This window comes from Hypanus sabinus, unplaced genomic scaffold, assembly GCF_030144855.1.
Source record: "Hypanus sabinus isolate sHypSab1 unplaced genomic scaffold, sHypSab1.hap1 scaffold_699, whole genome shotgun sequence".
Taxonomy (NCBI): Eukaryota; Metazoa; Chordata; class Chondrichthyes; order Myliobatiformes; family Dasyatidae; genus Hypanus; species Hypanus sabinus.
In genome coordinates, this window is record NW_026781551.1 from 27,808 (window position 1) to 42,586 (window position 14,779).

At 43.6% G+C, this 14,779-nt stretch overlaps 1 protein-coding gene across 1 annotated transcript in view; it reads left to right on the top strand.

Moving 5' to 3' along the window:
• Positions 1-289: 289 nt before the first annotated feature.
• Positions 290-14,779, top strand: part of LOC132389912 (uncharacterized) — a 45,968-nt gene continuing 31,478 nt past the window's right edge. Inside the window, exons 1-6 of the mRNA XM_059962474.1 lie at positions 290-536; positions 587-727; positions 5,376-5,657; positions 7,470-7,636; positions 12,926-13,097; positions 13,198-13,263. Of these exons, the coding sequence (XP_059818457.1) occupies positions 290-536; positions 587-727; positions 5,376-5,657; positions 7,470-7,636; positions 12,926-13,097; positions 13,198-13,263 (1,075 nt within the window). The remainder of the gene's footprint in view (positions 537-586; positions 728-5,375; positions 5,658-7,469; positions 7,637-12,925; positions 13,098-13,197; positions 13,264-14,779) is intronic.

Genomic DNA, 14,779 nt, shown 5'->3' on the forward strand with positions numbered 1-14,779 from the left:
GAGCTCGTTTTGTGATTTAGACAGGAAAGAACCCTCAGCTTTTCCCTGGTAACTATCTTTTTATCAAGTTACCTACTATTTCTGGAACTGTGTTTATTGCTGTTCTAAATTCAGAGTACATATATTCCAAAAGTGTCTATACTATATACTCCCCTGGGATTCGTCACTTTACAGGAAGCCACAAAAAAAACTCAATGGAAATCATTAAGAAAAGACCGTCAAACACCTAATGTGCAGGGAAAACAATGTGCATCCAAAACAATAAACAACTGACATTCAGATCACAAAAATGTGCCACGAACCAGATCATCCGAGCAACCGCCTGAGGAAACTATCAGTTGCAGGCTACAGCCTCAGTTCAGCGCAGAGACGAGTAAACCTCACGGAGTCCCTCTGCTCCGGCACCGACACCCTGACCATCTTCAATCTGGCCCGGCACTCAAATCGAGCAAACATGGTGTCATTCCTTGCTCTTGGAACCAGACCCTGCCACTTCGAATTGCTCTGGCCCGGACCCAGCTGCCTCGATTCCGAACGTATCCAACTTTCAAATTTGACCCAAACCTCGCGCCCTTCCTCAATTCAGGCCCGAATCCTTTGACCATCGCCTTGCCCCGGTTCTCCCGAATCCGCCTTCAAGTCCACTGCTGCTATGGCCAAGCATTGGCTTATTCTCTGCTCTCGAACCTCGGCGCGCCGCCTCGATTCAGCCCGTACAGGTCACGATGTAACCCTTCTAAACCTTAGAGACTTCAAAAATGTCAGGTTGTAAAAGCTGTTCAAATGTTCATCTCCGAAAGGGAAGTTACGGGCTATTGATTGCAGTATCTCCGAGAAATGTGTGTAAATAATACAATAATTTGTAGTTCTGTTTACCAGCGGCAAGGCGTGGTTGTGTCTCACCAGCATCATCTTAAACGGGACAGTACAGTTGTTGCTTACAAGGCTCACAAAAATGGTAGTTTTTATGTATCCGGAGCTTTTGAAGGCCAACGTGTTAGTCCTTAATTATGAGGCCCATTTGATGACTCTGGGCCTGTAGTGAATGGAGTTCAGTGAAGGTGGTGGGGCTGGGTGTCGGGGTGTATTTATTTAAACCTATCGAATGCTGAAAAAACCTGGGCACTGTGAACATGGAGAGGAAGTCTCCATCTGCTCAGAGCGCAAGCTGATCATAAATGTTTTCCTCTAAAACTGCGATGGAGGATTCTTTTTCTCAGCCAAAGCTTAGTTGATGCGTGAATATGCTGCCATATTTGTGATGGAGGCAATTACTGAAAACATTTATGCCAGAGTTTGACATATTCTTGATTGCTAAGTAACTTCGGTGTTACATGAGGAATAAATAGAGCGTCGTGGGGGTGGGTTGGTGGTAATCATAAGGATCGAATAACGTGATCCTGCTCTGATATCTTATGTTACCATGACTGAACGATGACTCCTTCATATCAGGTTCTGTGATGTGTGAGGGACAATTACAGATTTATTCACTGAGGTTGTTAAATTTGTCTTCAATGTTTAAATTCCAGTGAGTTTTGCTTTCAGGATATTGAGCACAAATGTTTTATTCTCCTTTATACTGTTAACATGCTTTATTATCTCTCCAATTAAAGTTAGACCTACGGTGAGAGATTTATTATTAGAAACGCCCACATCTGGAAGCAAACCATGACTGAAGACAAGCGAACATTAACAAGTGAACGAGTCTGAGGATTGAGACTAGCAACTGGAGAGAACCCTTCTGACTCAGATTTGCCACTGATTCAGTCAGGAGAGAGGTCTGTGAGTCTCATTGAAACGCTGGTCCTTTAGATATTATATACCGGTACAATGGAAGGTAAAAAATAGTTGGAGTAAGACTGATTGCGCCCAGAAGTACCAGTTATGCCACTGCCAGACCCAGTTGCAATCGCTCCAGGTCTGGTGATGTGCTTTCAGCAGCCCAGCTCTTTAAAGCCACTCACATTCCCTCAGTGTTTGCTCATTTCAAATCTTGCATCTTCCGACGTAACTTGTGCTCAGTTCCGATGCTTCCTTGCTTGTCTGCGTTACCGCATAATCATCTCAAAATGTGATAACAATTTATACCATAAATGCTTCGTGCTGTAGTGATTACAGAAATACGGAATTACCATGAGCTACAGTAACATGTCATTGACCGCTCTGGTTGTTGCAAGCTGCAATGATTTACTTCCACTCGAGTATATCGACATAGAAGCCTCAGCTGATAGCAAACCTTTTTGTAACACAATGTACAAACACCACAGTTCATTCAGTCCTCACAAGCAAATGACAACCAATGCTTTATCTTTGCGCACCCTGACGTCATCAAGTACTTTTCTACTAAATACGTTGTCAGAACCTGTGAACCAGACATTAAGCAGAGGTGAAAATTCGAAGATATTTTCCCATGGATGTTCTGTATTAGACTTCAGCAAAATCCTTGATAAGATCCCACATGGCAGCTTGGTCTGAAAGATTAGGCCCCTAATGCGGTCCACAGAAAGAGCAAGTTAGATGGATTTAACTTTAGCTTAAAAGTAGCAAGCAAAGTATAGTGATTGATGTTTTCTCCTCATGATCAAGGTGGGTAACTAGTGGTGTGCCGCCAGGGCTACAGGCTATTAACTTTTAAAATTCGTTATTTTGTAGCAATGATTTGAATGCGAGTGCAGAAGTCTTGACCAGTAAGTTCACGGATGACATAAAATTAGTAGACTGTGCTGACAGTGAAGATTCTCATAACTTATAGGTGATCGAAGTTGGCAGGAGTGGTAAATAGATTGCAAAACCAACAACGGTTTCACGCAAGAGTTTGGTGATTATGTGAAGGGAACTGCCCGTGTATGAGGCAGGCACAATTGTCTAATTACAGAAGCAGTTGGGATGTGTAGATGGAGTGAGGAATCCAGGAGAGAACTGGATCCATCATAGGAAATTGGGACCATCTTGGTGGGCACTGTGGTTGGCATTGACTCTTTGGGCAGAAGGGTTTGTATCGGTGCTCTGTTGTCTGTGACTCTATCAGTAGGAAGCGTCAGATATCACTGAACAGACATACAAAAGTTGATAGAAACGGGGAAGGGTTGGCCCCTAATCCAACTGCTGCTATCATACAGGGGATGGACCTGTTGTCATATTTTCAACCGTACTCTGACTCACTGTTTGCTTGTTATGTAATTCACAGCATCACCAGCAGGTGGAGCTTCCCCGCGCTGGAAGCAAAGTGTAAACAAGTCGACGACAATTAGCAATCTTCAGTCAGAATCAGAATGGCTACAGGTATGTTCACTGGGAACTTCATAATTAAACTTCTGTCCTGTTACTGCACAAGATTTTAGATGAGGAAACTTGCACAGATGTTTAACAGATGTTAAAGTTTCATCCAAAAGGGCCATTGATCCTACTGGTATTGCGGCCTTGAGTAAATGAACAACGTAACAGTTACAACGCAGGGACCTGTCACCGGTAATGTTGAAATCACTCCGCTCGCCATGCGAAGCTTCTCTTGTGTGAAAGAACCAGTAGGTTCCGAATTAGGTGGTGGTGAGTGAAACAGGAATGCAACAGCAGGTTTGTAGGTTATGTAAAAGTCAAGAGTCAGGGTCTGTTTTGCCTCTAGAGAGGTACTGATGTGTGAGACATCGCCAACTTTCATTAATAAAACTCAGTGCCAGTTGATAGGAACTTTTCCGCAATTTCAGAAATTGTGTGATAACACAGCATTTCATGTTTTGGAAAGGCAGCTATCAACCCCCTCTGGGTCTTCTTGGCTGCTGCGCAAAGGAGATGAGGGGAGTTTACGAAATGTATTTTTTATAGCCGAGCCGAGAACATTGCCAGCGTTTGGAATGGCAAAGGATCAGGAGACAACTTACTATAGATATGTAGACATACCTGTGGTTTGTTTCAGTGTTTTAATACCCCAATGAATGTCTGCGCTGTGGACAAATGGTGAATTTGGTATCTCAAAAAAAAAGAGTTTGAATGCTGAAATATCACAGGAAAAATAAAACCACAGGAGACAAACATTGAATCAAAAAAAAAAGAATCGGGTCAATGTAATGTTATTGGTGTGTCGGAATAAAATGAACCCCATTGCATTTCAAGGTGGGATCTAGAGCGGGTAACACACACACACACACACACACACACACACACACACACACACACACACACACACTCACACACACACACACACACACACACAGTGATGGAGGAACTCAGCAGGTCAGGCAGCAACTATGAAGGGAAATGAATAATCTAAGCCTGAGCTGAGACTCTGAATCAGAAAATGTGCTCATCCAATCCAATCTCTTGTAATTGAAATGTTCAATTTGATTTGCAATCTCTCCGGTATTAATGCATCCTTCCTGTAGTGTTGTTACCAGAAACGCACACACTATTCCAACTGATCCAACCAACAGTTTATAGCCTTGTCACAAGATCTCCCTGCGCCTGTATTCTGCGCTGCAGCTAATAACGGCAAACATTTTGTCAACTCCACGCATTGTATACCTGGAAACTTCGGGATTCAAAGTTAATTGAATTTATTATCAGTGTACATATAGACACCACAAAAATACTGAGGTTATTTTCTTGCGGGCAAGCCAGCCATCTGGATACAATACTGGCTAGGAGGAAGGAATACGAAGGTTAATAATTGGCGGGCTATTCAGTTTGGAGGCTTATGACCTGCAGTGTGGATGGGCAGAAGGTCTACTGTTTGCTCCTTATTTTAAAAATTAGGTAGGTAAAGTTGTTAATGTTGTTCGGAAGTTTGCAGGTGTCAGCGATTTTGGTGGTAGAACGGACAGTGAAGGGGGTTATGTACATTTACAAGGGGACTAAGATGAACGTGAAAGGTGCACCAAAGAATAGGTTCATTCTGTAAAATTAAACAGGGCAGGAGATGCATAGCAAATAGTTGTTTTTCACCCAGTGGTGTGGACAGTTTGTTGCACAGTGAACAAAGTATGTGTGATCAAACGGATAGGACAGTCTGTAATCCAGTGACTGATCTGTGTGTGACACAGGCGATTGGACAGCGTGTAACTGAGGGATTTTTCTGCTTGTGGAAAATACACTCAGTAATATTTCCCGGTATCACCTGACGCTGTTCCCTTTAGATTTCCTGGTCATCAGCGCCAAGATAGTGATCAGTATTACTATGTCTATCCTGTTCTTTTTCTGGGAGTGCATGTGTCCCGTCACCGGTTTATCAGAATCAGTAACTAGTAGGAAGTGCAGTTCACGTTCACCAGCTCAGTCACAATCCAAATCTGGTCAGCCAGAGTTTTGGCTCAGTTGTGAATCCTTGTTCTGCTCAGCTCCAAATCACTTCAGTATAACTTGCAACTCATCATTTATTTCAGGTGGGAAATGGTTCTGGACAGCAGTCAAGAGATTCTTCCCAGGCAATGCATCGATGGAAGATGATCAGGACACGGGAAGCAAGGTACCAAAGCAGAGTCGGATTGAGAGCGATGTCCCAGGTGGATGCAGTCCGGCTGCAGAGAAAGGCGAACAAAATCAGCCCAGACATAGAGGTATCAGGGACACTGATCCGTACTCTGGAACCAGCACAAGTGGGCTCACTGTCTGTGAGCTCGGAAGCTCATTAAAGACGGAATTGTCAAGTCCCCAACAAGGAGCGGGTGAGTGAAATATGAGGGTGATGTGTTCGCAGAATGTGGCAGGGAGGAGAACATAAAAACATAAGAGCATAAGAAATAGGAACAGGGTAAGGCCATCCAGCCCATCGAGCCTGCCCCGACATTCTATTAGATCATGGCTGATCTGTTTGTAAACTCAGCTCCATCAACCTGCGTTTTCCCCTGAACACTTAATTCCCTTACTATGTAAAGATCTATCTAACTGTAACTTAAATATATTTAGTAAGGAAGCCTCAACTGCTTCACTGGGCAGATAGTTCCACAGATTCACCACTCTTTGAGAAAAGCAGTTTCTCCTCATCTCTTTCCTAAATCTTCTCCCCTGAATCTTAAGGCAATGTCCCCTAGTTCTAGTCTCACCGACCAATGCAAACAACTTTCCTACTTCTATCATATCTATCCATTTCAAAATTTTGTATGCTCATATAAGATCCCTTCTCATTCTTCTGAATTCCAGAATATAGTCCCAGGCAACTCTTTCTCCTCTCATAGGTTAACCCCTTCATTTCAGGAATCAACCTGGAGAACCTCCTCTGCACTGCCTCCAAAGCCAGTATATCCTTCCTCAAGTATGGAGAGCAGAACTGCACACAGTACTCCAGGTGCGGTTGCACCAGTACCCTGTATAGTTATAGCATGAGCTCCCTGCTCTTGATTTCAATCCCTCCAGCAATGAAGACCAACATTTTGTTTGCTTTCTTAATAAGCTGTTGTACCTGCAAGCCAACTTTTTGCGATCCATGAATAAGCTCTCCCAAGTCCCTCTGCACAACAGCATGCTGTAATCTTTCACCATTTAAATAATATTTGCTCTTCTATTATTCCTTCCAAAGTGGATAATATTGCATTCAGCATTGTTATATTCCATCTGCCAGACATTGACCTACTCTCTTAACCTATCTATATCCCTCTGCAGACTCTCCACATCATCTGTACAATTTCCTTTTCCACTCAGTTTAGTGTCATCAGCAAATTTTGCTACGGTATACTCAGTCCACTCTTTCAAAACATCAATCTGAATGGTAAACATCTGCGGGCCCAGCACTGACCCCTGCGGCACCCCACTCGCCACAGACTGCCAACTGGAGAAACACCCATTTTTACCAACTCTCTGCCTTCTATTCGTTAGCCAATCCATTATCCATGCCAATACACTTCCTCCGACTCCATGCATCCATATCTTATTTTTAAGTCTCTTGTGCGGCTACTTATCGAACGCCTTCTGGAAATCCAAGTATACGACATCCACATGTCCCCCCGTCTTTTGGTACATCCTTTTTCAAAAAGTTACGTGACATTTGCTGTCTTCCAATCTGGAGGGTAAATGTGAGGTCTTATTGGAGGGTAGGTCAGAGGGGAGGGAAAATGTGTGGGACTGGTACATGTGATGTAGTGGTGCACCGGTTACCCCACTACTGGAAATGTGCATTAGAAAATATGGAGCTGTACAAATGAAGAGTGCATTTCCGGTATGTGAATTAAGGGACACCTGGATGGATAGAGTATCTCTGGTAAGCGAATATCATTGGAATCCCCACCAGTTATTGTCCATCCTAAATTGAACCGAATGAGGGGGTAGAGTGGGGAGTTTGATTTCTCGCAAATGTGGTCCTTCTGGTAAAGTAACTCCCAGAGGGTTGTTGGGTTGGCTTTAAGGCTCGTGTTGGAGTTGGGGAGAAAATCTGTGTTTGTAGCTGAAGGCAGGAGTTTCAAGACATGATGTGAGTACTGTAAAAGCGGTGGAGAAGAGGCATATTTGGGTTGGTGCCCACTTCCTCCTTTTTATCCTCGCAGACCCAGAGTCTACAATCTCTGACCTCCTGGCAGAGAGGGCTGAATATCGACTATACCAACTGACGAAATTCTACAGGGACAGACTGAAACAAGCAATAGAAGAAGGTGTTGAAAGACTCAGTTGGATGTTGAGACAGGAGGGGCATTTCACTGCACAGGAACATGGGGTGAGTCTATTTAATGTATTGTCACTGGTATTAGAGGGAAAAATGTTCAATATTAATCTCCGACATGTTCTAACATTTCTACATGCCCAACGAAATCCCTGAATTGTCTGCAGAAGAACTGGCCGCAGCTTTGAAATCTGGTAAGGTGTGGAGTGTTGGGAACTACAGTTTCAGTGTCACATTTTCCTCTCCGGTATTTATCAGTAGGGTATAAGAACAGTGGCTGTATATCTGGACTGTTGGAAAGGCATTCAGATTACAATTCAACGCTCATCTCGTCAGGGCTGTCAGTCAAATTCAGTTGACCCACTGGCTTCACTGCAGTCAGTGAGGGAAGGAGGGAGGGAAAGCTGCCAATCATACCTGCTCTGCTGTCCATCTGAGTTCCCATTCAAAGAGTCATAGAGAAGTACTGCGCCAGCTATATCATGTCGAACCATTTCAACTGCCTACTCCCATCAACCTCCAAACAGACCACAGCCCCTCCATACGACTACCATCCATATCCATATCGAAATTTCCCTTAAAAGTCAAAATCCACCTGGCTTGCTCCACTTTCATTGACCGCTTGTTCCAGACTTTCACGACCATCTGAGTGAAAAGGTACCTCCTCATGTTCCCCTTGAACATTTTGTGTTAACCCATGACCTCTAGTCGTAGTCTAACCGAACGTTAGTAGTAAAAGCCTGCTTGCGTTTATCCTATCTGTAAACCTCTATCAAATCTCCCTTCAGTCCTCTACGTCCCAAAGTATTATGAGCGAATTCAGTTAGTAGTATTTCCTTATAATTCATGCCGTCCAGTCCCAGTAATATCTTGGTCAACTTCCCCTATGCACCTTCAATCTTATTTGCATCTTTCTTGCAGATAGGTGACTTAAACTGCACACAGTCCTCCAAATTAGGCCTCACCGGCGTCTTATACAACTTCAATATAGCATCCCAACTCTGTAATCAATATTTTGACTTATGAAGGCCAGAGTTACAAAAGATGATTTACGAACCTATCTACCTGTGCCGCCTCTTTCAATGATTTGTGTACCTCTATTTCCAGATCCTTTCCTTCTACCACATTCTTCAGTGCCTGGCCATTCAGTGTGCAAAACTTACCCTGGCTGGTCCTTACAAAGTGCAACACCATAATTGTCTGTATTAAACTCCATCTGCCATTGCTCAGCCCATGTTTCCGGCTGGTCCAGATGCCACTGAAAGCTCTGGTGTTCTTCGGTGTCCACTATAGTACCACTCTTTGTGTCCTCCGCAAAATTTGTGGAACCAGTTAACTGCGTTATTACACAGATCATTGATATTGACTGCAAACAATAACAGATGCAGTACCAATCACTGCGGCACTCCACTCGTCACAGGTCTCCAGTCAGAGAGGCAAATATTTGCCACCACTCTCTGGCTTTCCCCATGAAGCCAAAGTCTTATCCATTTTATTAACACATCTTGAATGCTGAGTGACTGAAATTCCTTGACCGACCTCCTATGTGGGACCTTGTCATGTGCATTGCTAAAGTACATGTAGAGAACATTAATGTCTTGCCTTCAGCAACTTTCCGGGTATCTTGCTTGAAAAAATCTGTGCTTTTTTTTCAAAGAACCCTACACTTCGTGATTTTTTATAAATAACCTGGATGAGGAAGTGGAGGGATGGGTTAGTAAATCTGCTGATGACACAAAGGTTGGGAGTTTTATGAATAGTGTGCAGGGCTGTCAGAGGTTACACAGGATATTGATAGGATGCAAAACTGGGCTGAAAAGTGGCAGATGGAGTTCAACCCAGAGAAGTGTGAGCTGGTTCATTTTGGTAGGTCAATAATGATAGCAAAATATAGCTTTAAGGGTAAGACTCCTGGCAGTGTGGAGGATCAGAGGGATCTTGGGGTCCGAGTCCATAGGTCTCCCAAAGCTGCTAAGCAGGTTGACTCTGTGCCTCTGTGAAGGCATGCAGTGCATTGACTTTAAGAGCCAAGAGTTAATACTGCAGCTATACAGGACCCTGGTCAGACCCCACTTGGAGTACTGTGCTCAATTCTGTTCGCCTCACTATGCGAGGGACGTGGAATCCATAGAAAGGGTGCAGAGAATGTTTACAAGGATGCTGCCTGGATTGGGGAGCATGTCCTAAGAGAATAGGTTGAGTGAACTCAGCCGTTTCTCTTAGAGTGATTGAGGATGAGAGGTGACCTGATAGCGATGTACAAGATAATGAGAAGCTTTGATCGTGTGGGTAGTCAAAGGCCTTTCCCCAGGGCTGAAACGGCTAGCACGAGAGGGCATAGTTTTAAGGTGTTTGGAAGTAGGTACAGAGATGTCAGGGGTAAGTATTTTTTTTACACAGAGAGTGGTGAGTGTGTGGGATGGGCTGCCAGTGGCTTTGGGGGATGCGGAAACGATAGGGTCCCTTAAGAAACTCCTGGATGGCTACATGGAGCTTAGAAAAATAGAGTGTTCTAGGTAAAGGCGAGGTAGTTCTAAAGTAGGAACATGTTCCGCACTGCTTTGTGGGCCGAAGGGCCTGTATTGTGCTGTATGGTTACTATGTTTCTATTCGTTAGACACGACCTGCCACACATGAAGCTATGCTGACGATTCCCAATCACTCCACGTCTATCTAAGTACCAATATATTCCATCCCTTGGAATACCTTCCAGTAACGTTCCCACGACTGGGGTCAGGGTCAGCAACCTATAATTCCCTGGGTTATTTTAGATCCTTTCTGAAACAGCAGAACAACTTTTTTTTTAGGTTATGAGGTCCTCGTTTATTGTCATTTAGAAATGTATGCATATATTAAGAAATGATACATTGTTCCTCCAGAGCGATGTCACAAAAAAAACAGACAAAACAAAGACTCACATTGACAAAACCACATAATTATAACATATAGCTACAGCAGTGCAAAGCAATACCATAATTTGATAAAAGCAGACTGTGGGCACGGTTAAAAAAAAGTCTCAAGTCCCGATCGACTACAATTGTCCCAATATCAAGCAGCAGAAAGGGAGAAACTCTCCCTGCCATAAACCTCCAGGCACCAACAACTGATGCATTAGAAGCACCGGACCACAGCAGACTCTGAGTCCGTCCGAAAACATCGAGCCTCCGACCAGCCCCGCCGATACAGCCTCCAAAGCGCCATCCTCTGCCGAGGGCCTTCGACCTCGTCCCGGCAGCCGAAACAAGCAAAGCCGAGGGGTCAGAGGCCTTCTCCTCCGGAGATTCCGGACCGCACAGTAGCAGCGGCAGCGAAGCGGGCATTTCAGAAGTTTCTCCAGATATTCCTCCGTGCTCTCACGTGTATCTCCATCAAATTAGAAATGTGCACGGTAACCTACTTAACAAATAACAGATATCGTTCACCGGAGAGACCACGCGCGCTGCGTCGCGCCACTATCTTCTCCTCCCTCCAACTTTGATTATCCTCTAGTCCTTTGCTTCTTCTGATATCACTAAGGATGATTTTATTATCTCTGCCCGGGCCGTGGCAATGTGTACACTTGCCTCCCGCAAGCAACACCTAGTCAGGCCTTCGGGATTTATCCACCCTGATTCACCTCAAAATAGCAGACACCTTATCTATAAAGTGTATAGATCTTATGAAGTTGATGCAGTTTGGCCTCACTTCAAAATACTTTGTCCGTCTCCTGAGTATATATAAAAATGTAAAGAATGCATTTAAAATCTCCCCCATCTCCTTTGGCTCCATGCATGAATTACCATTCTGATATTCCAGAGGACCAATTTTGACCCCTACAACCCTTTTGCTCTTGACATGTATGAGGAATCCCTTGATATTTGGAATCACCTGTCTGCTCAAGGAACCTCGTGCCTTATTCTGGCCCTCCTGATATCCTGATTAAGAGCAATCTTGTATTTTTTTCATGCTGACACAACTGTATTTCTATGTTGTATTGACTGTTGTACATACTACTTATTATGAAAACAAACACCAGAAAATCTGCAGATGCTGGAAATTCAAGCAATACACACAAAATGCTGGTGGAACGCAGCAGGCCAGGCAGCATCTACAGGGAGAAGCACTGTCGATGTTTCGGGTCGAGACTCTTAGTCCTGCCGAAGGGTCCTGCTGCATTCCACCAGCATTTGTTGTGTGTTGCTACTTATTATCAATTACTTCAAACTACACATTGCACATTTGGATGGATACGTAACACAAAGATTTTTATTCCTCTAGTATATTAAGAATGTCAGTAGGAAAGTCAATTCATTCGATTCACGTCATGGCGGTCAGTGGATCCCACACAAAACATGACTGTAAGGGCAGGACAGGGGCTGCATGTGTCTCGTTTAAGTGAATCATTTCATTACTTTGAAGATGGTGCCGCCGGCATTTGCCTCGGCATGTTACCCCCAACAGCTGAAGCTGAGCATCACGCAGGGTAGATGGTTCTGGCATCAAGTTAATAAATTTTACGTATCCTTTTGCTCCGTCAGGAACTGTCTGCAGTTTGTGCAGAAGTTCAGCAGCACTGATTGCATCTCCCAAACCTGCAAATCCATCAAACCACAGCGAGGCAGTGGATATGTTGCTCACCGCCACCTGGCGCATCCACTTCAAGTCTCAGCTCAACCTGACTTTGGGAAATATCATCGTTCCTTCATCAGCACCGGGTCTTCATCCTGGAGATCCCCGCTCATGGCTACGTGATTTATCTTCATCAGCAGTTATAAACTGTTACTCCTCAACGGTCAAATAGGGATGAAGAGTCAACATTGGATTTGTAATAGTAGTTATTTAACATGTATTTTCAGATATGATTCCCACCCGTATATGTTCCAGGCCATGCTGAATGCCTGTTAATCTGAATGTGGCTGTTCTGATTACCTGCATTTCAGCTTCTGAAAATTCAATTTTCTCCCCATGTGTCTGAGATTCGGTCCCAAAATTCATTTTTTTTGCTCCCTCAGCCCCCCCCCCCCACTCTTGCTTTTGTTGTTACATGCTGGTTTACTCTGCTTTGTTTCCGCATAATTGTGTTAATGCAGACCCTATCAGGAATGTCCCTGGAAATTTTTTCTTTGGATGAAAAATAACATTCATAGAAGTCTTTGCTGCACTAATCCTCAAACCTATGTCTAAATATGTGGTGTAGGTTTTATATCAGCAGTTGTTGTGCCAGAAGAAACATTTAACATGTCAGACATAAATTCTTAAATTTATTCAATTCTTATTAAAGCAACAGGAGCTTACAGGATCATATGTAAACTCTTTCTGACTTTCTATCTGCTCCACAATAAATTCATTGTTTTCCTTTTATAGAAAGTCACTGAGCTGACAGAGAAGGGAAAACGGGCAGAAAGTTCCAGACTCTTCCTCAGTTTGGTGATGGGCAAAGGCTCCCGGACTCGGAGGGCGATGTGGGAATCCTTTGTGACATGGAGGACTGAGTTACCGAAGTTGGACAGAATACTGAGGGAAATACAGAAGCTCGGTATGTTAAAACCACGCACTGAACACAAAGGCACATTGAAATAAACAGTTTACATTATTTTAGTTCTGTTTTCAAGGACGTTTTTCTTTGAATTAAACAGACCCTGATCCAGAGGAATACATTAACATCGCCCGAGGGTTATCTGAATTACCCACTCAACTGATAGGTGAGTGATGACATTCCCAGTCGTGGGTCACTTCTTTATACGTTATCTGTCTTTCTTAATCATTCAAAATAATGCAAGGGCAAGTGAAGCGATCATTCATCAGGCCATCATTGCTGTGAGTGGGTCAGAGTGTGATATAGTTTTGGCTCTTCAGGCATGGGCTATGGGAAGTATCTGGTAAGATTCCGTTTTTGTTAGTAATTCCGCATTCCTTATCTGTTAGGGCATAGGAGTGGAGCGTGGAGTGAGAGTACCTCCAGGGGCAGTCTTTTGTACTATTCTGAGATGTGCGAGTTCTTGGAGACTTCCAGTCTCCTGGACAACCACAACAGCGGCAGGTGCACCCAGCTACAGCACTGGAGTAGCAACTCGAGGACGTTTTGCTCATACGGGAGAATGAGGAGGTGATGGATAGGAGCTGCAGGGAGGGGGCAAGAGACAGTGAGCTGGGTGACTGTCAGGAGAAGGAAAAGAAATGCACAATCAGTGCAGAGTCTACTCGTGGCCGTTTCCCTCTATAATGAGTATACCACTTTAGATACTGTTGAAGAGGATGTCTAACCAGGGAGAGCTGCATCACAGGGTTTCTCGGACTGAGTCTGGTGTTGTGGCTTAGAAGGGACGAGAGGTGAATAGGACGGCAGTGGTGATAGGAAATGCCATTGTCGGAGGATAAGCGACGAGGTTCTGTGGGCACGATAGAGATACACAGATGGTATGTTGCTTCCCAGGTGTCAGTGTCACGGATGTCTCAGAATGGATCCATAGCATTCTAAAGTAGCCAGAGGTCTTGAAACAAATTGGCACAAATGACACAAGTAGGAAATGTGATTAGGTCCTGAAGAGAGATTTTAGGGAGTTACATAGAAAGTTGAAAGTCGGGACATCTAGGTTAGTTATCTTAGAGTAAGAGTACAATGAATTGAAAGGTAAATTTCAGAGGACCTCACGCAGGGGTCTTGCTGCTTGATCTTAATCCAACTCAAATATTTTCACTTCTTCATTGGGCAGAAGATACATAAACCTGAAAGTATCAAGGACAAATTTAATTCTGCATTTCTAAGACTAATAAAACGTCACATTCTATGTTAAGATGAGCTCTTATGTACAATACATATAATATCAAAGTAAAAAGTAAGTTTATTATCACCCCTTATATGAAACCATATGCGACCCTAAGATTCATTTTGTTCCTGGCATACTCAATAAGTACAATAACCATAATAGGGCCAGTGAAGGACTGTACCGAACAGGTTGGACAAACAGTCTGCAAGATACAAAAGACTGAAAATACAGAAGAAATACATAATAATAAATATATAAGCGGATTCATAGGATGTGGGAACAATCCAATGGGGCAAGTGTAGTTTCTGCTCTGTTCGAGGAATTGTTTGTTGAGGGATAATAACTGTTTCTGAACCTATTGGCATGAGTCCTGAAGAGGTTCACTGTTTTAAGTGTAATGTAAATCAAAGTCTCAGTTCTTTTCTCCATAAATGTGATATGATGCTTTGTT